The 24274-nt window shown below is 38.1% G+C and overlaps 1 protein-coding gene across 1 annotated transcript; it reads left to right on the forward strand.

The window, feature by feature from the left end:
- The first annotated feature begins 56 nt into the window (after nt 1-56).
- Nucleotides 57-24258, forward strand: cdh16 (cadherin 16, KSP-cadherin). Its single transcript, XM_008405096.2, has 18 exons — nt 57-147; nt 556-606; nt 722-820; nt 2434-2568; nt 2797-2953; nt 3513-3671; nt 5148-5344; nt 9615-9740; nt 10682-10832; nt 11968-12180; nt 12510-12586; nt 15042-15233; nt 18685-18926; nt 19003-19133; nt 19262-19501; nt 21995-22111; nt 22705-22821; nt 22983-24258. Exons 2-18 carry the CDS (start codon nt 562-564, stop codon nt 23081-23083), a joined length of 2499 nt encoding a protein of 832 aa, XP_008403318.1. The 5' UTR covers nt 57-147; nt 556-561; the 3' UTR covers nt 23084-24258.
- The last annotated feature ends 16 nt before the right edge of the window (nt 24259-24274 follow it).

Consider the following 24274-nt stretch of genomic DNA (forward strand, 5'->3'; position numbering starts at 1 on the left):
AAATAGGGTAGTTAAGTCAGTTTTTTTTCCCCTCAATGTGTTAAACATTAATCAACCAAAAAGAGCACAAGTGTACAAATTTTCCACCCAATTCAAAGTTCTCTCACAGCTCTTAGAAGTAGGTATCGCAAGCATCACCAAGAGAAGGTAAGATGATCATTATTTACTTTGTGTGCATGTTTGTAACGCAACGTTCATTCTGGTTTAGCATCATCTATCTGTTTTTGATATTCAGGTTTTTCTTTTTTTTAATTCACTATTCCGCTCTGGAGTTGGAGACTTTGACTAGCATATCCTTTTAGATGGTTGAGGACCATTATATCCATTAGATGATTGTCAAACATTAAGCCATTGCTGGGTTATTCTTTGAATTCAGTGTAGCTTTGGCATGTACCAGTGATACTTCAAAACTCAAAGCATGTTTTTGTTGATCTTCCCCCTTGTAAACCGATCTGTATTTTTAGGTATAAGGTTTAGAAAAATGCCACAGTGAAAAACCAGTAACAAAGACAGTGTTGGTGTTAAGTTTTGGTAGTAAACGTGCCACATTAACAGGAACAGATGGCCGACAGGAAAGTCCCACCAATGCTCCTCGCAGTCCTTTTAGTAAGTTTATTTTTTTCTCTGTTTTGTACATGCCTTTGTTGGTTGTTTGTACACAGAAACTAAATATGTGAGAAAAAAAACATATTAGTAAGACACTTATTATCCTATTTCATAGCTTTCAGGGCTTCACACATTTGCACCGTGCTCAGGGGCAAATGTCAAAATTGGTGTTCCTGAAAACTACGATGGCATTTTCCCGTGGTATCTAGCTAAGGTAAGGCCCCATAATTTGCTTGAAGTACAATTTTTTTAATAAATACAAATGAAAGCATCAGATAACAAAAACTGAAATCAAAAATTAAGCCACTAAAAAATATTGCCTTTATAAAAACATGTGCTGTACCAATGAATTCTGTGTCGCAAGCTAAAAATACTAATTTCTTTTCTTTTCTTGTTTACAACTTCATCATTGCATAATGAAAAACCACAATTTCTCCACTGAAAGAAAATGAAGGTGGACAGTGAGTCAAAATAGCGTCTGCGTCTCTTTTATTTCTACCCTTTTTTTCTGCACTCAAGGTTGAAGATGCACGAACATGCTGGCGTCATCGCTCTTCCATAATTGGCATGTTCACAGTGCTTTTCTGGCACCCAACCCAGCCTCTGCTTTTAGTCCAGCTGGGTGGCAGGTGGGGTGTTTTATTCATACGTGTCACTCAGACGTCCTCTGGATTGCGCAGCTTCAAGAGTGCATGCATGGCTCATCGAATGGCTTTACAGAGGTGCCATTTTCCCCTACATAATAAAATATCCACTCCTTTTTTTTTTGCCAGACTTCCATTAACATGACATGCTCAGTGCTTTTCTTGGGGAATAATAACCATCCTTTGTGTTACAAATGGATTGGATAAAATAATTGCTTCAGATTTGGTCAAGGTAAAAAAAAACCTTTCATTCAGCTCCATTCGTCACAGAGCGGCCCACTCGTCTGTTCGCCTATTTAGACGTCTTCCATGATTCATTTTGCAAACCTTACTCGAGACCGCGGCTGATGTCCTTTACAAATCGTAAAGGGTGTTGTGAATAAATACTTTCGGGGCTGATTTATTTTCGCTTTGACCTTTCATCTGTTTTCCATACTTGTTTTGTCATGGTCAGGGTTGCACGAGGCTGGAACGTATCCAACAAAAGAGGCAGAGTAGATCCTGCGCAGGTACCAGTCCATCTCAGGATTAACTGGGACCGAGACGCATGGTTTTGATATTTGGAATCACAGCACACATGTCTACTGGCTCTTGAAAAATACCTCACATCCCTAGAACAAGTTTATATTTCCTTACGCTAAGAGCACAAACATATCCGTACGTTGTTGGAATTTTTTTGTGATAGTCCAGCTCAAAGTACTGTCCAGAATGTGAGAATGTAAAATGATTACTTGCTTTTCTGTCTTAATGAAAATGTAATTCAGAAAGAGAAAGTTACATTTTTATACCCACTCAAAAACCTATGGAAAAATCTTTAATGGCATCATAGCAGTTACACCCATTTTATAACTGCTGGCCAGCTTTTTGCATGTTTCCACAGATATTTTGACAATTTAATTGTGGTGACGAGCTCCAAGGCTTTGAGGTTGGAAAGCCTCCTTGCCACCCTAATCTTTAGCTATGGCCACAGATTCTGTACCAAATTCATTAATATAACACACATTACATTTAACAAGGATAACATTAACTTTAAGCTTTGGGCTTATGTGTAGATTTCAAAAGTTTTGTATTTCATCACTGTAAAAAAAAATATGATGCCAGCCTTTGGCCCGTTTTGCTTGTTTTTATGCCTGTTAACAGCAGCATAAACTCATGTTTCTATTTTCTCTCTTTTTCCTTACAGCTTCACAACCTGCCAAGTAACTATTCTGACCTGGTGTTAACTGGAGACGACGAGGGCATATTTGGAGTAGATGCCCAGTTTCTGTATGCAATAAAACCACTGGACAGAGAGAAACAGCCATCTTACTCGTTGCAGGTTCTACACTATATTGTCATGTTTCCGTTTTTCTTAGACTCCTAATTCTAGATCTCTTAAGATTCAAGAGATATAAAATTCAGTAGCTTGACACGTCCATGTTAAATTGGATCCATCTTGTGTCTAGTGTTGCAGAAGGGTTTAAAATCTCTGCTTCGATTGTGAGTAACTGTGAGTCATGCTGAAACAAAGCACACCGAGTTCAGGGTGCTGGTTTCTACCCTGCAGGTGTCCTTCAAACCATCAGGCGTCATTCAGAACATCAGATCGTCAGCTCATCGACAGACGTTCACTGTGGAAGTGTTTGTCATTGACAAGAACGACAATGTGCCCACCTTCATTGAAGAGAGCATGAGAGGCAGCGTTCAGCTCGGGCTTCTCAAAGGTATCTGTCAGTCTGCCCCAGGGCACCTGTGGCTACAATGTACTAGCTTGCTGTCAGTAGTGTGTGAATGTGTATATTCACACACTAATGACACTTATATTTATTTGGATGTATTTCTTCAGGGAGGCAACTAAAGTCCACAACAATTAAATCGTAGTAGAGTATATGCATCATATTAATGTAAAACACTATTCTTCTTCTGTAAATGTAATGTTACTCAATGAACACTTGTAACCATTAGCCTTAAGGTTACACAGTACTTAGGTTTGATTGCATCAAAGATCTTTTAGCACTTTGACATATAGGAGCTGGCACTGCAGTCACATTGATATCTGCTATTAGAAAGTAAATTTATTCTATAACCCTGTAAAAAAATAAATAAATATAACCCCCTTTATATATATGTATATGCTAAACTTTGTCTTTTTAAAACAAGTAATATTTGTACCCAATAATAATCACTGATACCTCTCATACAATATATGAGGTTGTTGTTATATGGTTGTTTTAGTTGTTCTTTAACTTCCTCTGTTGTCTCTGCGTTCTCTTTGTCTATTAGGCATCCCATTCATGCGAGTGGAAGCGGTCGATCGCGATGACCGTAACACTGCTCACGCCGAGCTGCGGTTCAGCATGATGGAGCAAACTCCCAGGATTCCCTCCAGTCAAATGTTCTTCATTGACTCCATAACTGGAGAGGTTTCCCTCACTGAGGAAGGTCAGTTGATGTAGTTATATAACATACCATCACCTGTAATTGGCAAAGAAGAAGTCTAATTTACTACCACTAATAATAATAATAACAATAAAACTAATAATAACAATAGTATCCCAAAGATTAGAGTGTCAGGAAGTAAAGAAATAATTAGTCACAAATCAATTATAGTGTAAAACATTTCCTCATTTTCTACCAATCCAAAACTTAGGAAAACAAATTCAGACAAACTAATTTAGTGAAACACTTTCAATATCTCCTCAGACCTTGACAGCAGCTACTTTTCAGCTGCAAATTGCCCTGTGTTTACTCTCCCTTGCAAGGAGATTTCATCAAATGGAGAACATGAAGGAGATTCATTTTTTTACTCATTTTCTTTTTGATTGACCTCAAGTTCAACACAGTACTTTTTTTTTACACTGTTGTGTTGAATCTTCTCATTACATCATTACTTGAATTATTATGAAAACAGACTTGTATTAATCTATTTTCTTGCATTTCTATAATATGGTTCCATTTTAATAAGAAAGTTTGCATGAACTCAGTGACTCTAAGGAGTTTGCTGAAGCAGCTACTTTTCAAATTTAGCCTCAAAAGTGGGTTTTCTCTATGACAGATTCCTTTTTTCTAACAACGAAATATCTGCATAGTTAGACGTGTAATTGGCTCTTCTGTGTAAATAAAACTGAGTCTGAAAAAGAAATAAACATAATTATTCGACATTGAGTTTTGAAATAAGCTTCAAACAAGTGGAATGACATTATTCTTTAAAATTTAGGGTTACTTTTTTATTCAAGCAGACACATCTTGGCATGGATTCACAGTGAATTCCTGTATGCTTATTTCTATTTCTGTGGCTGTGGTGTTTCCCCTTGTAACGGTTTGACAGGAGCTGGGAAACGTTCACACTTGCTGGTCCTTTTCTGCCCACACAGCTGCTGATTTCCAAGTGGCAAGGAGCACTAAAATTGCCTCCTTGATTTTTTTCTACTTGATTTTCAGACTAGCTGAAACTGGTTATGATTGCCTCTGCAATGAGCTTTTCAAGCCTTTTCTCTCCTCCATTTATGCATTTGATAAAAACAGCATCCAGGTGCTTTTTTTTTATGAGGAAAGACATATTAAATGTGTGATGTCTTGTTTGTCCGAATGAGTATGTGGTCAGTGACTGGTTCAGGGGCTTTTCATTGAATTGCTTTGTGTTTGCACGTGTGTTCATTTATTATCTAGGCCATTTTTCCAATAGATTTATTTTTATCACTCTGGGGTTTTATTAATGCTCATATATATATATAAATATATATATATATATATATATATATATATATATATAAATGTGACACTGTGTGCTGTTCAGCTGCCTTTGGTAATAATGTCAGTGCTGAAAATAAACAGAAAACGGTTCTTTAAATAAAATATAATCTTTTTTGTTCTCATTTCCACCGTACTGTGACCCTCCACACGCCCCTCCTTTCGCAGGAGCCTCTACTCTGGACCCTGAGATGTGTGGTCGTTATAAGCTGTCCGTGATGGTGAAAGACATGGCTGGCAGGACTAATGCTTTCTTCACCTCTGGCATTGTTACTGTTGAGGTTACTGGAAACACTTGGGCATCGCCAGACCCAGTGCGACTTCAGGAGAATCTTCCCGGTCCTTATCCCATTCCCATATCTCAGGTGAGACAGAAAAACCCGGTCAGCAGCAGCGTGCTGAATATTTTTCCCCCAAAGCAAAGTGAGGCAAGTTTATTGTAGCAGCATTTTTTTACACGAAGTGTTTCAAAGTGCTTTACAACAAAAGTGAATGTGTTTAGGTTGAAACATAAAATACACAAAATTGGAAATACATATTTCAATTAAAAAGTAATACATTGTGAAAGTCAACATTTTAAACAAGTAAACAGCTAAGACATTATGGATATTAGATTTGACTTTTATGGAAAAGTTGCTTTAAACAATAATGTTTTCTGCCCTTACATTTACTGGAACAAAAACATTGACATTTGTCTTTTCTTCAATCTGGAGGGAATTAAGCCCAAACCAATTTATTTGTATGATGGACAGACTTGGTGAGTGACTTTAACGTCCATTGATCATATGTAACACAAATATAAAACTGAGTGTCATCAACATACATATAAAATTGATGGCATCATGTGGACAACAGGGAAAGGAGAACAGATCCTAACTATACCCACTTGTGATCTTCGTTTGCTCAGATTTATAAATGACACAAATTAATCTGTGATGTGAGATTAGAGCTGACCAGACAAATACATCCCCTTTTGCAATCTCTCGTTATGATGAGCAGCGTCAGACGCAGCACTGAGATCCTGCAAAAACATGACAGATATTTTTGATGCATTCATTACTGTCAAGGTGTTTGTCATTTCAAACTTTAACGTGCGTAGTTTAAGCGCAGGGTGGAGTGGAGCATCTGACTGTAATAAGAAGCAAATCAAAGAAAATGAAATAAATAAATAAATGAAATACTCGTTTTATTCAACTACCAAATCCTAAAAGCATGTTATCTATTGCAGTATTGTATTATAATCAAATGAACATGATCAATAGTCAGGATGGAGTGAAAAGGTATCCTTTTGCTGATTTCTTTTTTTAGTGCCTCTCTAAACCTAAGTGATCAAACGCTAAATTATTCATACTGCATGAATGCAATGAATCCTTTCCGACCACCTCCTGCTTGAGTCGCTTTAACGTCTATAATCCCTCAAACACTTGCATGTTATTTTAATCCTACTGTACAACAGAGTAGACACTTAAATACTTAATGTGTTTTGGGAAACGAAAGCACTTATTGTTTAAATCACAGTAAAGAATGTATGCATGTTTCTCTCTGACGGTCTTAGTTGTTATTTTTGCTTCTCTAATATGAAGTATTGTATTACAAAAGCTATTGTGCAACTCATTTATTTATGATTTCCTGTTGTAGTTCTTGCTGAATGTACTCTTTATTCTATTCTATTTTACAAGGAGGTACAATTGCTCACATTAACAATAAGTTTTAGTTGAATTCCATTATGAGAACCATCTTAAGGAAACTACAGCGAAAAAAAAAAAATTATTTTGAAATATACACTCTAATTAGATCGCCATACTTAAATATATGCAAACTCATTGCCTCAAAAAATTAGATTTTCTGGATTATAACATAATAAATCTACATATGGTGTAATTACCTAAATAACACCCAAAATATAATTTTTAGTATATGTAAAAAAAAAAAACTCATAGCTTTCTGAACACTTGCATTTTTAAAGTTGAATCTAGCAGAAAGTAACTCACTGTAAATTGGAAATTGGAACAACAATCTGAAAAGCATCATGGGGACTCAGTCTATCCATTCCCCAACATCCATCCATCCATCCATTTTCTTTACACCCTTGTCCCTCAGTGGGGTCGGGAGGGTTGCTGGTGCCCATCTCCAGCTAACGTTCTGGGCGAGAGGCGGGGTACACCCTGGACAGGTCACCAGTCTGTCACAGGGCAACACAGAGACACACAGGACAAACAACCACACACACATTCACACCTAGGGGCAATTTAGACAGACCTATTCCCCAGCATGTTACAATATAATTTAAAACCAACATAAAATGAAGAGAAATACACCCAAAGATTCACTGGACTTATTTTTATTAAGGGTTAGGAGTAGTACCTTGACAAACGTCAAGGTACATTCATTCATATTTTTCAATTAAATTCACTATTACAATTTACAATCTAGGCAAAATTTTGAAATTTGTTGTTTAGATAAAATAACCAAATTTTTATTTCTTCCTTTCTATGCCTGGTTAACTTATATGTAGATTCTTCACACTTGGGTAAAAGAAAAAAAAATGTATATATGTATAATGGTTTCAGATTCTCTCTGTGTGTAAGCATTGGCATGATTTTTTTTTTTTGTTACAGTTACTCATGTAACCTCTGAATCTATAAATAACACAAACACCCTCAGAGGTTTTATGAGACATGGAATAAAACGTATTTTGTTGGAGGTCAAAAGTATTCTCTTTAAATGTCCATCTGTCTTTTCATAGTAAGAAAATATCCTTTTCCATTCAGTAGCGGGAAATGGAAATAAGAGTAAAGAGCAAATTCAAACTCCACATAATTGCTTTGTGCCATTTCTGGACAGTCTCTATGGCTAAAAGGTATTAGACAAACCTCCCCCTCCTTTTGTTTTTCTTCCACCTCCCCCACACTCACCCGCAGCTTCTCTTTCTCTCCCACTCCAACATCCTCCTCCACCCACACAAAACGTGTGATTCCACAAATGGACGCTCATCGTCGTTATTGTAGTGATCTCAAATGTTCCTTCAGATTTAGAAAAATAATACATTTATGATTTTTTGTTTGTTTTTGTCAGGTAGCGTTCATTCCTTGAATCAAATATATTTTTTGTTTTGTTTTATTACTTAATGTCCTCAATGAGTGACAACGTCTGAGTGAAAATGGATTCGTGTGGAAACACGTAAATGAAAAAAAAATCCCTTTACCTCTTCGTTTAAAGTCATGTGTTAATTAAGTGAGAAATTAAGATTATCAACTTGTTGGCTGAGCTATGAAAGAATAAAAATATTTTGGTACACAGTTCCAGCTGCCCTCCTCTTGAATCTAAATTTGAATCTGGAGCAGATTAGGCTGACATGGCGCTTACTTGGGGGAAGCCTCATTTTGCCTACGTAGAGTGATCATCCTGCAGCACTCAGTGGGTGTTGGGACTAACTGCTGCTATGACACATACAGAGATAGTCCTGTTCAAGGGAGCACTCTATGCATTCCTACCTCACTCACATATTTTTTTTTTCATAAATGGAGCAGTTATGTCCACACATCCATCAAAATATTCTATTTTTTATGCTGCTATTGTCCTTGGTGTGAAAAGTTACCCACTCAATTTGATGCATTTCGCTCCTCTGGCTCTCCCTGTGAGCTAATTATAAAGACAGCTGCCGTGGTGAGTCCTATAAGATCAAATCAACCCCAGGCTGTCAAATTAAATGTTAAAATCTGACATTTGTTAAAAGTTCTTCTTCATCAGCAAGTCCTAGGTAGAATCATTCCGGTCCGTTATACTGTGCATGTTTCTGATTGTCTACAACTTTGATTATATAATGCAATCAGCAGAAGTATTTGAAATCACGCAAAACAAGCTATTTAATAACACTTTTAAAGCAAAGCCACGTACTTGTTTCCGAAAGTAAGAAACTGACTCCTCGTCCTCTTGTGTAAGCAGATCATATACAAGAAGACTGACTGTGCTCTGCAAACTCAAATACAGACAAAAGCAAAACAGATGACCTCATCTGTGTTTTTGTATGCACCTTTAAATAGAGCAGTCAGTCAGGATTAATCTAATATCTTCAAAGTTCAGAGGTCTGGAAACACACCATAACACAGCCAGATGTGTGAACTGGATATGTGTATGTGAACGCTCTGAAGTTTGGTGGCTTTCTCCATAACAGAAACGGTGGGGCGGGGGGGAGGCTGAGGGAGGGGCGGCTGACAGTGAGCTGAGGAGATGCATATGCTTCGGCGTGGATCAGCTGTTCCGCGTCTGGGATCCTCTCCTTGTTGGGTGCTCTGGTTGCTGGGGTCTTTATGTGCAGCCATATAACAGGGGTTGTAAAACAGAGTGGAAAAACCCCATTAGGCCGCCTCATTAATTCTGGCTCTCCACACTGTTCCTCATAATTTTCAATGTGATTGGTCAGTCCTATGTCATATAAACAAATGATAACCTTCATATATTTTGTTGCAGGAGCTCATCAGCTAATAAATTTCGCTGCTGCACCCGGGCAACAACCATAACAATTAGCTTTATTAAGTTATTTCAGATTTTTTTTTTTTTTTTAATGCCAGGCACTATTTATAGAGCACTGTAGGCATTAAAATGCTGTTTGTATGTGTGTGTCTGCTGAATCAGGTCAAATGGAGTGGAAGCCAGGCAGCGTACAGTCTGGATGGGGAGTTTCCAGAGATGCTCTTTACCATCAGCAGAGAAGGCGTCATCTATCTAAACGCACCGCTGGACAGAGAGACACAAGACCAGGTCTGAATCTCCCTTTAAACTATTCGAACATATGGACACTATGCAGTTTCCTTGAAACAAAGTGTGAAGATAACAGCAGAAGATAGATGACCTCTTCCCACAAAATGACCGTGTGATTGGCAACAATAAGTCACACAAACAAGCTTCAAATTTTGCTCAGTTGATGAAGGGTGTTCATGTTTGCTACAATTACAAATCAAAGTCCATCTGTTTGGAGTTTGCTCTTCAGTTTTGCATTGAAATGAAGCTCCTCTGAGCTTTGAATGGATCAGTGAGCAGTACATTCTGGCACAAATGCTCATGTGGCCAAAGAGCAGCACAAATGACACGAGCAGCATCGTGTGAAGATAAATGCTGCTAGAACGGAGCATTTTCTGTCTTCTTCTGTGGAAACTCTTCACCTTTTCACCCTGTGGGTTTAGCTGCTCACAGAAAAAGAAGAAAGAAGATGAAAGTACTTCTGCTCCTTTGTGTGTTGTCACACTCAGACTATGTAAGGCATTTAATGAAAAAGAATAGATCGGTCAGAGAAGTAAATGTTTTTGCTGCCTATTGCAACTACAAACTTACTACTACTCCATAAATTAGAGATAAGAGATAGCAGCGGTATTATTCAGTGCTGGAAATCTGTTTTTGTTTTTCTTTCTTTTTTAGTGGAGCTTCATGGACTAGTTTGTGATGGCATTACAGAGCTATTACCTTGCACACGTTTCTTTGTTTACAAACTGTTCCTGTGGGAAAGTATCCCATCATGGTCTGGTAAAGTTAAAGTGGGTTGTTTTAACGCAAATGTTTTTTTTGTTTGTTTGTTTCTTTTTACCGATGAAGTTTTTTCTTTAATTATCAGGTGCATCTCACTGATAATTGTTAGTTTCACAGGTTTATCGTTTTATAGTATCACCATGCTTTTTCAAACAGTAGTTTTTTTTTCTCCCCTCCAGTTTCACATCAGTATTGTGGTGGAGCGTCCAGATGGGAGACAGATTGCCAAGCCTGTGGAGTTGAGGGTGATGGTGGGCGACGCCAACGATAACAGGCCCACATTTCCTCAGGCTCAGTACCACACTGTGGTTAAAGAATTGGCTGCGCGGGGTAACTGACAGCTCTTAGATATCTACTGGATTCTTTCAAAATGTCATGTTTATGTGACTTTCACTTCTCAACCATAAACATAAACCACAGCTTGCAACCCAGCTGATGTACTCATGAGCGGAAACTTAATGTAGCGCTGCAGAAACACGACAGTGTTTGACGTGTAAATGTTTGCAATATTTCTGCAGAGAAAAGCTTCAAAAAACTCAGAAATGAGCTTTTTAAATGCTCACGAATAAAGATGACGTGAATTATTTAAAAATTAATTAATAATTTAGACCTGTTCAACATCGTTATTAGCAGAAGAAATCACCAAAGTGGGAGCAGATTTTTCAAAAACTAAAAGAAGATGGATTATTGTAAAAACCATACCATGCTAGTCCATCACACGGTCAACACAGAAACATTTGAGCAGTCAGAGTCTCCACTTTATGCAAGATAACCCAAAAGATTATTTTGCATACCCCTTTTGGGACAGGGGAAGAAAACCGGAGAAAATCCAGTCATGTAAAAGAGAGAAAGGCCCGTGCTGAGATTTGAACAACCATATCACCATGCTTTTTCTGGAGGGAAAATGTTTCTCTTTCATTCAACAACTGAAGTGTTTAAAACTAACTTAAAGGTTTAGGTCACTGTCAAAACCCTATTTTTAAAACTCCTATAGATAGTTTTTAAAGACATAGGAAATGCAATTCGGAAGTAAAAAAAAAATACTGTTGTCCTTTCAAATAAAATCTCAAAATCAGTTTTAGCATTTAAAATTCATATAATCTAAGTATACATATACATGAAGTGCTATGGTGTTAAAAGCATGGCCAGGTAGCTTTTGTGAAAAGATTGTGGGGTTTTTTGCCAAGACACTGGGAAAGCACCTTCATTCTTCACCGGGATCATAAAAAGCACCCGGTGACATACAAGGCCCCGGAATAAAAGCCTTTTGTTGATGCTTTTAAAGCGATTTGATTCTGGGAAACGAATTAGACGGGACAATCTGTTAATCTAAATGGAATCACTGAGTGAGTTATAAATAAGAAGGTTATTGTTACAGCCTCGTTCCACCACTACTTTCATATAGTGGAGTCTGCACACTGTTACTGAAAAGTTGACATTGTTTCTTCTTCATATATTACCGCAGGGACAGAAATCCTGACAGTGCAGGCTGCCGACAATGACGACCCCAAAACAGACAATGTGCGGATCTTCTACCGCTTGGTCGGGCAAATTCCAGAGAGTCCTCGTGCCCTTTTCAGAGTGGACAGGGACTCGGGTGTCATTTCTGTTCAGGCAGACAGCATGGAGGGCACAGCACCTCAGTACACCCTGACTATCACTGCAGAGGATGCTAAAGGTGATCGTAAAGGATGCCTTCATTTATTTCTGGTGTTGTTTTCTCTCTCCCCGTCTCTGTCACACACACATGTATATATGTACATATATAAGAAAAATATGTCACAAACAGATAGCATAAACTACATCAGCCTTTAACTGAGTAGCTTCATTGATAAACTGGGGTTGAATGGATGTATAGATGTAGCCTCTGGGGTGACAGATGATGTGATCTCCCTGACTCACAGACTCAGGGGCAAGAAGAGGTGTTTGCTGTTCCTTCAGCATGTTTTATTTGTGTGAATGGCTGACCTGAGTCACTAACAGAAGCTGCGATCGTGTCCCTGGCAGGTCTAAACAGTTCATGCACCGTGGTTGTGACGGTGCAGGACGAGAACAACAACCCACCAGTCTTCTCCCAGCATGAGGTACGGCATGAGTACAAATTGAACACACACACACACACATTTTCACCTAGATCAAGACATAATCTTGTTCTGTGCTGTGGCTTCTAAAGGCTACATGAACAATAGCATAAAAAATGGAAGGATAACCATCATCATGACTAAGTGGCTGCAAGGACTGTAGACGGTAAAAGCGCTCTGAATGTGACGGAGGTAATTTTTCTGCCAGGCAACAAAATGTGGCCGTACTTAGGCTTCTAGTTCTTTGTTTTCTAAGTACACAATGTTTCCAGTGTTTATTCTAATCACTATTTCAGCTGATAACTGTTTCTACTTATATTTATCAAGCTGAATCTGCATGGTGAACACTTTCATTTATTTGTGATTACATTCAATAAATTTACTCAGGTATTGATCTGGAGCAAGATGCGTTTGTCACTAAAATCCAAGATACAGCAGCGATTTACCTCTTTTTTTTTCCTTCTTCTTCTCTGTTCTGCTTGGAAACAATAAATACTCACTTACAGAAAATCTCTTTACTTGCACCCCCATGAGCCACATAATAGAGCACACAACAGAAAACCCATGCTGGTCGGGAATTCTGTGGGAAGCATCAGACTGTGATAATTGGGGAGTGGTTCTCGGTCAGACCAAACTGACATTAAAAAACTACGGGTGCCTTGAGCATCTGTGAAGGAATCTTTTATTTTAAGCAATGAAGATGGACTTACTGAAAATTTGCAATGTGATACAGTTAAATTCAGAAGAATTGCTAACGATCCACAACTCGTATCGTCTCGTTGCAGATCTAATTCACAATTCAGTTAGATGGAATCCATTTTAATCCAAAATTGATGAATGCAAGTCCAACTAATTACTAAACAGTCTCCAATACAGTCATGTTTATATCCATAATTTCTCCATTAATACAAATAATAGTTTGGCTAATGATTCATTATCAATTTATTAAGAGTTCTCTGCCTATAGAAGCCGAGACAAATTCTAAGAAAAGACTTTCTGTTATCAGAAAGACACCTCAGAACCAGTGGTGATCTGCTGCAACTGGAGGTAACAATTAAGAGGACAAAAGGAGCAGAAAAAGAAGACAAAAATCTAGTTTAGTCGTGTTTTTTTATGGGAAAGAAAAACAAACACTAAGAGGAAATATTGGCATCACCAAGGGTCCGTTCCAGGAAAGAAACGCAGCTGAATATAAAATCAACTCCCATGGAAAGACAGAAAAACACAGAGAGAAAAACAAAGTTAAGAAGGGAATGACTGTTATTATTATGTTATTATTATTTTTACATTGAGATTGCTTGGAACGATGGGGGAGATCACCATCGCACCGCCTCCGCAGGAGCATTTTATCTAAAAAAAAGGGGTGAAATTAAGGGAAAATAAATAGCTTTCCAATTGTGTGGGAGGTTTTGCCAAGAAGAACTGTTATCGTAAATACAAAAACTGCTCAAATACTAATTTCCTAAGCAGCTAATGCTTTAAAAAAGTATTTATTCGCTATAACATCAGTCATCAATCTATGCCCTCTTAAATGGATATCTTGTAAACACTGCTGAGTGTCTATTTTCAAGCTGTTAAAACAAATGAACTCTTGCTCCCATAACGGTTAGCACAGCCACACTAACACACACACAAATACAGAAGTGGAAAATACTCTTGAGCAGGTCACGCCTGAAGAGAGCAGCTTTTTCCATGGCAATGTGAAAGCAGTGCTGCTGTTGGGGTGGGGGTGGGAGCAGAGTGGTGACAGGCCTGGGTTCAGCAATGCTGTGGATGGGGCAGCCAGATCACAGGCATGGCTGCTTCACTGGAGGACATCTGTGAGTGGCAGATTAAATGGCTGTCTAAACACAGAGAGGTTGGTGGATAAAGGTCACTTAGCACCAAGAAGGCAAGAAGGTGGAAAGCTTATTCTCACATGCGGTTACATTTCATCGCAGCAGGAAAGTGACCAAACACTAAATGACCATGTAAGCAAAGATCTGTCTGACAAAATGCACTGTGATTAAAAACAAACCAAAATATGTTTGGTTTTTTTTTGGTTCAAAGTAGTTTCAGTAAAATATTGTGTATATTTATTATGTATACTTCTTATCCTAAGCAATTACACTGCCAACATTGTACATAGATAAATTTTTTTTATTTATCTATGTATGTATTCATTTCAAACATGATAGCTGTATAAAATGACACATATAAACTTAAAATGTTTATATTATCATAGAAATGTTAAAGGTAAAAAAAAAACTATTCAAAAAAAATAATTTTAAAGGACACATACTTTTTCAAAGAACATACAATATTTCAAAGTGTATAAATTCGCATTTTTTAAAAATTTGTTTAATATAATATTTGTTTGCTTTTTTTTGTCTTACACAATCTAAAATTTGTATAAACCTATTCAAATGAGCAGCTTTTAACAACCACCCTCCTCCTTTACCTTTGTCTCCCTCCTCAGTACGGACCCTTCCACATCCCAGAGGATGCTCTCGTGGGCACCACGGTCACATCTGTGTTGGCAAGGGATGCAGATGTTCGAGGGGGAGACAGCTGGCAGGTGGACTACCGTTTAGAGTCTGGGAATGAGGAGGAGGTCTTTACACTGGTGACAGACCGACAGACCAACGAAGTTTCACTCATTCTCTCAAAGGTGAACGGCACTGTTTGTCCTGCAATGGCAACGTGCACATTTGGCCCAGAATGAACCTATAACACAGTAGCTTTGTATGTTGGAATACAAAGCTACTGTATAGTGTAAATACAGTACACTTTGATACATAATAAAAATTGCATCAATATTGTATTTGATACAGTATCAACTACAGATATGAACATCTGTGAAGTCGTGAGAGAACACAGCTACGTCTTAGAGACCCAGAGATTAATGTCAAGGACAGTTTTTGCCACGGTGGCTTATGCTTAGAGTGATATTTAGGACAAGTACCAATATAAACAACCGGGGTAAAAATGGCTCAAAAATAACATCAGGGGTCATTTACAAGTACTGGAAATACAAATCACATTACAAAAATGAGAGATTTTAAGAAAATGACATGCACACAATACGACAATGCAGCAGTCTCACGTGTCTCGTACAAAGGAGAAAAATTGTCCTGATGATAATGGAATGCTTTAGCCCAGTAATCTCTGCCATCCCCAGGGTGCATCACCCTTCGTCTGACTCCTGTAATCCAGCAGGGCGTTTTGGGCGAACTCGCTCGAACGAGTGCGTGTCTGTGTGTATTTTTGTGCGTTCGCTCTAATGGTCTGCTCTCCGTAAGTGGGCCAGGCAGGAGACAGTCTATTATTTTCAACCTTACTGCTGGAGACTAAATTTGATTGAACTGTGTGTCGCACATGCACGGCTGAGATAAAGCAGACGCAAAAAAAAAGCTAAAAATGGAGCTCGATGTACGATTGGAGATGAGCCCTCTTTTTTGCAAGGATGATGTCACTCTGTCTTTTTGAGTGGCTGTGTTCAAAGCACACTGTGACCTTGTTAGATATCCATGTAATTATGCATGTCACTCGAAGGGTTGCAGTTGTTTATTTAACTTAATGTGATTTCAATTAAATCTCACAGACTTTCCGAGTGAAGCTCCAAGGGATTACAATGTGCAGAGATAAAGTGTGAGCTCAGCATCTGAAAGCAGGAACATTTTCCATAAGGTTTGCATAGAACAGAGGTCATCTGAGCCTGTCACTTCATAGGATGAGACAGATTTATGATAAAAGAGATGTTTTCTGACATTACTAATAGTGTGAGTTCTTGGACTAATTGCATTCATAAAGCTAAAGAATGTTTCAGATTCATAAGACAGAAAATTCTAAATACTGTTTCAGAGTGCAAATTCTCAGCATGAAATAAAACAAGCGTTGAAGTTCATTTGTCCTTCTGCTACGAATTTACACATGTTGCATCTGTGCTGCCTCTATTTATCATCAAAAGTAGCTATTTCTGAAAAACAGAGGAGCAAGTTCAGCATCTTTTCCCGGCTTGACTGCCAGGGCTGAATCTTGACATAATTCAGCCCTCACTCTAACTGTGGCTGTTGCCATGGCTTTGTCATTACTGTCAGAAGAAGAATAGCAAAGATTCTTGCCTTTTATGAGCCACTTTGTGAGTGGGCAATGCTTTTGTACTCAACTTTCTCTAATTCTGATTTTTGTTGTTGTTGTTGTGCGTTTCTATGGTAACATAGGAATAAAGCAATAGATATGGAGAGAGCTCCTGCATATGTCACTAATCAGCCTTTTAAACTGAGTAATGTGTGATAAGAAAATCAGGGACTGAGTGAGTCTATATTGCCGAGAACCAATTCAGTGATCAGTGATAGAAAACATAAGTAAACAAAAAGTAAGAGAATCCTGCCCAGGGATTATTAGCCTTTCACTCTGAAGTTCTCCTAATATTACAAAGAGAAACCCTTTTGGAATCATACATGAATGAGAACTAAGTCTGAAATGCACCAGGCACCCAAGATTTCAAAGATATCTCCTGTTTTTGTTGCACTTAAAATGTTCATATTATCATAGAAATGTTAAGGTTCAACAAATATTACTATTAAAAAAAAAAAGAAAAAATAATTTTAAAAGACTTTGATCATCAAGAAATCACTTAAACAGAACAAGTCTGGCAACCTTTGGTGGTCTAAAAAGGTCTTTAAAATCATGGCACTATGGTCCAGTCTTCCTTTTCTTCAATGTAGGCTAAAGAGAAAACATCCACATACTTGCGCTGGAAAATGGTTTTCCCTCGTTTTATTTTACTTTATTGCTTGCGTTTGAATACAGTCAGCAGTTTCATACTAATTTGCAGTGAAGAATGATGTTGCAGCTGTCATCTCAACTGGTCTTGAGAAGAAAAAAAAAACATCCTGTGCACCTGAGACAAGAACGAGACTTGACTTCACAGCACTAACCCATACAACTCAAAAGGCCATACAAGATGATTCTCCTTTGTGATAGTTGTGCTTTAAGATTTTACTCAACTATGATCAGTGTAAATAGTCAACTAGAACAGAAAATAAACAAATTATGCTTAAGAGACAACAGAGGTTTAAACCTATAGGCTGTAACATCAAAGCTGATAATGATAATACCACTTTTCTTCCTCAAAGGAATCCTTGGAGCAAAGACAAAATCTGTATCATCTGACTGATGTAACAATACAGTGGTTCAAACAGCCTGCAGAAAGTCTTGTACTTACTGATACATGCTGAGTCTTTGGCTGCGTCACTTCCATTTAACAAAATGGAAGTGACGCATCTATTCTCCAAGGTTTGCACTACTTCTCCATGGAAACGGAGGCCCATGCAACATGATGTGAGCAGGATATCAGCCACTGACGGTTTTTAACGTGTTTTATTTGAAGACAGAACAAATTTCAGATAAAGTTTAAATAGTTTAAGATGTCTTTCATTTGCCCTACTTTCTAACGTGATAATGATTGTAAATACTATGAGCTCCACTTAATTTTTTCACAACTTTATTGTACAAATAAGGTTTTTTACACATATTCAGATATTTTTTCATCTAGGTACACGTTTAAATAAGCTATAAAATTTTTAGTAGTCATTAGTTTTTCTTTTGTTTTCTATCTGTTTTAAACATTCCATCGAATGCCCTTTAATTTCAACATTTATTTATCTTATTTGAGGTGGAGGGAGGAGTTGTTGAGTAGCAGTCGCAGTCGCAGCATCATGGAAAATATTTTATTAATGACAGGAAGAAACTAAAGTTTTTTCCTGTGAGTATCTGGTTTGCATTAAAGTAGAGCAATACTGCCAGAATTTCCAGATTTCTTGGAAGTCAGATAAGCAGAGTAGACATAAGGGACTGCAATGTGTCCCTCTGCTGCTAGAAGGGAAGTCTCAATGCTGTTTGCTTTAAACGATCCTCCAAACATCGACTCCATTCGAACAGCTCTGAATTTCTATTAATCGTTTTGCGATGAAGCTATTTGGCAATCGGTTTTCGTTTCTGCATTTACAGATGTATAAATATATGTTTTAAATAATATATTGGTTACTGTGTTTTTCCTGTTTTTTGCTAAGCCTGGTACTACTTGTGACTAAACCCCGGTATGCATGTGCTCACAGGTTTTAGACTTTGAACGTGAGAGTGAGTACATCCTGGTGCTCAGTGCCCAGAACCAAGTTCCTCTGGTCCGCGGCCGATACGGCCCTTTATCCACAGCGACAGTCTCCATTTACGTTGACGACGTGAATGAGGGCCCAGTCCTGTCTCAAAGTCATTACGAAGTGACGGTCAGAGAGGGAGAGGAACCAGGTCGCGTCATTGCCACCATCCGGGGCTACGACCCTGATTCCCACCCAATTAGGTAACTAATTAAGGCTAATGGAGGCACTAATCATCGAATTCCAGTTTTACAAGATTAAATGTGTCTGTGTTTTAAGATATTCTCTTCAAGGAGACACCAAGAAGTATTTCTCAATAGGGAAATATTCTGGTGAGCTAAAGACTGTGCAGGCATTGGACAGAGAGGAAAACAGCACATACACCATGGAGATCATTGCAGTGGATGGACGTAAGATAACTGACATGGATTTAATACTTTGTCGTTGAAGAAAATGTCCTTATTTTAGTACTTTAGCTTGAACATAACTGACGTTCATTACCCTGCTCTGGTTTATGACACCTGCATGTTTGTTGTAGGAAACTCTTCCTTATCTGCATCCACCCTGGTGACTGTCCAAATCCTGGATGTGAATGACAACAGTCCAGTGCTGGTTGGAGACTATTCCTGGAAGTACCTGTGCACGCCTCGGTGGGAAGACCAAGCTCTGGTGTTGGCGTCACGCGACAGTGACGGTCCACAACACGGAGGGCGGCTCAATTTCTCACTCCGGAGTGATGCCACAGTGCGACGCAACTGGAAGTTGACTCCCATTAACGGTGTGGACAATGAGAAACCAGCTTAACCAGATCAGGCCCTCGACGTTCAGTAAAAACCCCTTTGGATGCTGGATGAGAAGAGAATAAAAGAGGAAGAACATGACTCAGTTAGGAGAAGCTATTTTAAGATTCTTATTTAGCAGAAGGACTTTACTAAGGTTAAGTGTCCTAATCAGATTTTGAAGTGGATGTTTTTCTCATTAGGTGAAGCATCAATTATATTCAAGTACTGTGTGACAAATCATCCAGAGTACAAAAAAAAGATGCTGACCTGACTTAGTGACATCTCTTGTGTTGTACATGCAAAAGCAGCAGGTATATTTAAGTTGTTGATTACTTCTCGGTTGTTGCAAATAAAATAAGGTGGTCTTACTGGAAAACACTCATTTAGAAATGATGTCATATGATGTGATAGATGTTCAGTGATGTCAGTAATAAATAGATGTTCAAATTACTTAATGCCCATTTGCCACAACGTGGTGATTGTTTGGGGCGATGCTGTCAGAGGCAGATTGTTATGGATTCAGATAGAGAAATTAAGTAATCCGATCCTTGAGGCATTCAAAATTGCATTTTGTGTTTCACTCTGCATAATTCCGACAGCGTCCAATAGGAGCTGTAATGAAATCAACTCTCTTTACAGTTTCGAGCTGTTAGTGTTCATTCAGTTGCAGCCGTGACGTCTGTCATTGAGTGATTCAAACCGAACTGCTTCCTTCTCAGTATTTTTTCTTCTCGTTTCTCTTTCACTCCCCTGTTCCTGTTGGTATTGATTGAGCCCAGCTGTAATTATATCTGCTGCGTAATTTCTTTGGCGTCACCGCTGGTTTCCTGACAGCTAATGGGGGCTAAAAGAAGACTCTCCCAGAATGCTTTGCACCTGGAAACAGACAGCAATGTTGATCCCGATAATTGTGAGCATGTGTCTCTTTACCGGAGAATGTGTGTAAGAGTGACAAAGAAAACATTTATGTCTCAAGTCTTTTAGGGACATGACTGACAGTTCTTTTCATGTAGAAACTCTTGGTTATTGAGGCAGCGTGCTCTTGTCCCACTTTATTGACTTGGAAGAAAGACATCTGGCACATATAGCCTCCATTCAACATGGTGACGTGCTCGTAGGCACTGCGCAAAGTAATTCTGGGTAGGCAGGTGCTCACACAGTCAGCTTGCATTAGCAGCCTCTAAAGAAAGGCTGTGAAGGTTGTGGTTCCTTTGCCGACAAATGGAACATGGAGGAGGAGTGATGGGAAGTTGAAAGCGCAGAGTTAAAGTCTGTCAGATAAGGGTTCAAACAGCTTGATAAAGTGCTCCTTCTAACACAGGGGTGTCAAACTCCAGTCCTGAAGGGCCGCTGTCCTGCAGTTTTTAGATGTGCCACAGGTACAAAACACCTATATCAAATGGCTTAATTACCTCCTCAGTTCTCCAGAGCCTTGCTAATGACCTAATTATTCTATTCAGGTGTGGTGCAGCAGAGGCACTTCTAAAAGTTGCAGGACACCGGCCCTCGAGGACTGGAGTTTGACACCCCTGTTCTAACAGGACCGGGTTTGTACGTCATAAAGCCAGGCTTGTGTTTTAGTCTGATTCGCAAAGATAAGATAAAAAGCATTGGGCTCCACAGTGCTCCATTCACAGCTCCATTTGTCTCTCTCTTTCTGTTTGCTGTGGAGCTATGCAGTCATCTAGGTGCCTTTGGCTTGCTTGTTCCTCAAGAGATTGTCAAACATTTTGAAGCTCTGAATGTTAAATGCAGGTACATCACTCTGCAGCAGTCATGGACTGTCCCTCGTCTCTGAGCGCCTTAGTATTATCTTTTTTTTTTAGTAAACAATATGCATAATATGTGCAGCAATGCACATAAATTCAGGTAGAAGTTAAAGTGCGCAAGAGCGCACCACATTTAAGCTTTGAACTAAAGTCTTACAATAGATCTTTCCACAAAATCCCTAAAAGAAAATAGCCTCTTAGTCCCAGAGGTTATTTTTATCCAGCAATCTCTAAAAAATACAAGAGTCTCTTAATATTAATGTGAAGAGCTCTAAACAAGAAAACCTTGCTGAAGTTCTTAATAAACATTTATATATATATATATATATATATATATATATATATATATACTTGAATTTCAGAAAACCTTTATATAATCCATAATTTTATGTGCGGATTGCTCTTATGTAAATTCTTGAATGTAAATATTTGCTATTCAGTAGATTGTCCACATTTAGAAAATAGTGAAGGAGCTGTGAATTAAGTAAAATCAGTAACTTTGTTCTTTAGATTTATTAGTTTTTTTATGTTGCTATTAATCTAATAAAATTCTTAGTATAAAGCTTTTTGTTTGATTAACAAGTCAATACACTGATTGCTTTATTTTTCCTCCTTTAATATTTCTATTCTAATTGAAATGTAATAAGTTTCGTGTTAATCTGAGACGCATTTATCCCAAAAAAAGTACAACACACTAATCATTTGTCTTATTTTCTTTAGATACTCACACCAACTTGTCATTAAACATACCCAACCTGCCCCCTGAGGTCTACATGGTGCCCTTCACTATCTCTGACAGCAGCTCTCCTCCTCGGAGCACCTTCATAAACCTGCCAGGTAACGCTCACATGCGAATCACGAGGAGCGTGAGGGACAAAAATCAATAGTGATGAACCTCTGTGTGAACAGAGCTTCTCCTCGTCCTCACTCTGTTCTTGTTTATTCATGATGCAAAAGCACAAAGGATTTTTTTCCAGACTTGTGACTGCACAACTCTCTTTAAGGTTGCGCTGTGCCCAATCCTAATCTTAATTTTGATGACACCAGATATTTACATAATCATACATGCGGAGTTAAGGGTACTGTTGAGAGAACAAGGTGTCGTTATTTTCTGACCGTCTCTTTTGTAGTTGATAAATTTTGATTGACTCTAATGATGCACTCATTCTTATATTTATCGTTCTTATTTTTTTCTCTCTTTGTTTATACTAATTCACTGGAGAGAAATTATTATTCTTTTAACATTCCCCACTAAGTGTGTTATTATATGTCCCTTTTTTTTGTGTTAATTTTGTCAACCATTTCAAAAATATAATATATCTTGAAGTGTACTCAAACCATCTTCAGACTAATTGTTGTGTGCCATGTTTTATTCTGTTACTAGAAGTGGTTGTGTTTCTCTGGTTGACACTTTATGTTTCTCCCGTTAGTGACAGTGTGCCCCTGCAACGTCAGAGGAAACTGCAAAATAGCTGCCAAGCCGCTGCAGGGCATGCCAACTATCCAGTCTGCAGTGGGGCTTCTGCTTGGCACCTTTGCAGTCATAGGTGAGCAGTGAAGCTTGAATGTCATAAGGATATATATCATACAAAGCCATTCAGAAAATGACACATTACAGAACCTATAATTGTAAGATAAAACAATATTGCATATACGTGATGAAAGGTTCACAGACCAGTAAACTGTAAAAGTATTGTTTATGTTCTAGGAATCATCCTCATTGTTATTTTCGTCAGACTGTCCTATCAAAACCCCAAAGAGCCAAGCAAAACCAGCCAGGAGAGGGTTCCGCTGAAGATATCCATCTAACTATAAAGAATATTGTACATAGTTACTGTCTTCACTTTATCTGCAGCAATGTAGAAATGCTGCTTCAAGTCCATTGCAAATATTTTAGTTCTATTCAATGCATGCGGTGTGTTAACGCCATATTCTTGGGACATGATTGTAACTTATGCTTGCCTTTTTGTCTTTTTTTTTCTATAGAGGTGTTGCTTTGCTTTGAGATGTTTTATACATGTATGAAGCCACACTTATGAAAAATGTGAAGAATAACAAGATTAGAACAGAAACGTTTAAAAAGAGAGATTATTCTTAAAACTATTTAACCTTATACATAAATGTATTTTCCAGAAACAGTAGGCTCACTCGTTTGTAGCTAATATCTTACAAACACACAGCTGACAGATGACGCTTTCTATTTTGTTGTATCTACAATACACTGCAGAATAATTCAGAAATCAAAATAGATATCTTGTAATTAGTGTAATTTTGTGGAATTTCACATTTTAATTGTAATAAACCATTCCAGAAGTTGCAAATAGTGTCATCATTAAACAATAACTGTTGTCTTCTTTTTTATCCGTTTTGTATATACATTTCACAGCAGACTTACATCTTCACAGGTTCTAGTTTATTATCTGGAGCTGTCACTTCTTACACATCCTAAAACCTTTAATCTAATGAGACAGCGAGAACTCTAAAATTACATTAGGTGTATGCTGTGGTCCTGGCAATTAAGTTTTTTTTTTTTTTTCAAATGCTGACCGAGACGACCTAACAGGCAGGCAGAGCTATATTTAGACAAAAGTGTTGCTAAAAATAGTTCAGGGATTGAAGGTCCACTGAATAACACTGCACAACCAAACTATGACCTCTCAGTGACAAACAGTGAAGCTTTGTGAAATGAGGTTCACACACATGTCCATTAACACTGCTATGACCACTTTTCTGTTAGGCTTGGACACTCCAGAGTAAAACACAGCAGTCAGATTGTTAGCCCTGCTTCAGAAAAACACGAAAAGATTCACAGTTCATATCCAAGCCCCATAAATCTGGCCTCTATGTAAGAGTGTGAGTAAAAAAAGGCACAGAAAAGCAAGAACAAAAAAGAAAGAAACATTTCAGAATTGTTTGCGGTCTGCAGCAGGCTTTGAAGGGGCCACAGTAACACATCAAAGAAGGGACTCTGGTCAGAATAGAGCAAAATTTAAGTCTTTG

The sequence above is a fragment of the Poecilia reticulata genome, chromosome 3 (assembly GCF_904066995.2).
Source record: "Poecilia reticulata chromosome 3, P_reticulata-male-v2, whole genome shotgun sequence".
Classification (NCBI taxonomy): domain Eukaryota; kingdom Metazoa; phylum Chordata; class Actinopteri; order Cyprinodontiformes; family Poeciliidae; genus Poecilia; species Poecilia reticulata.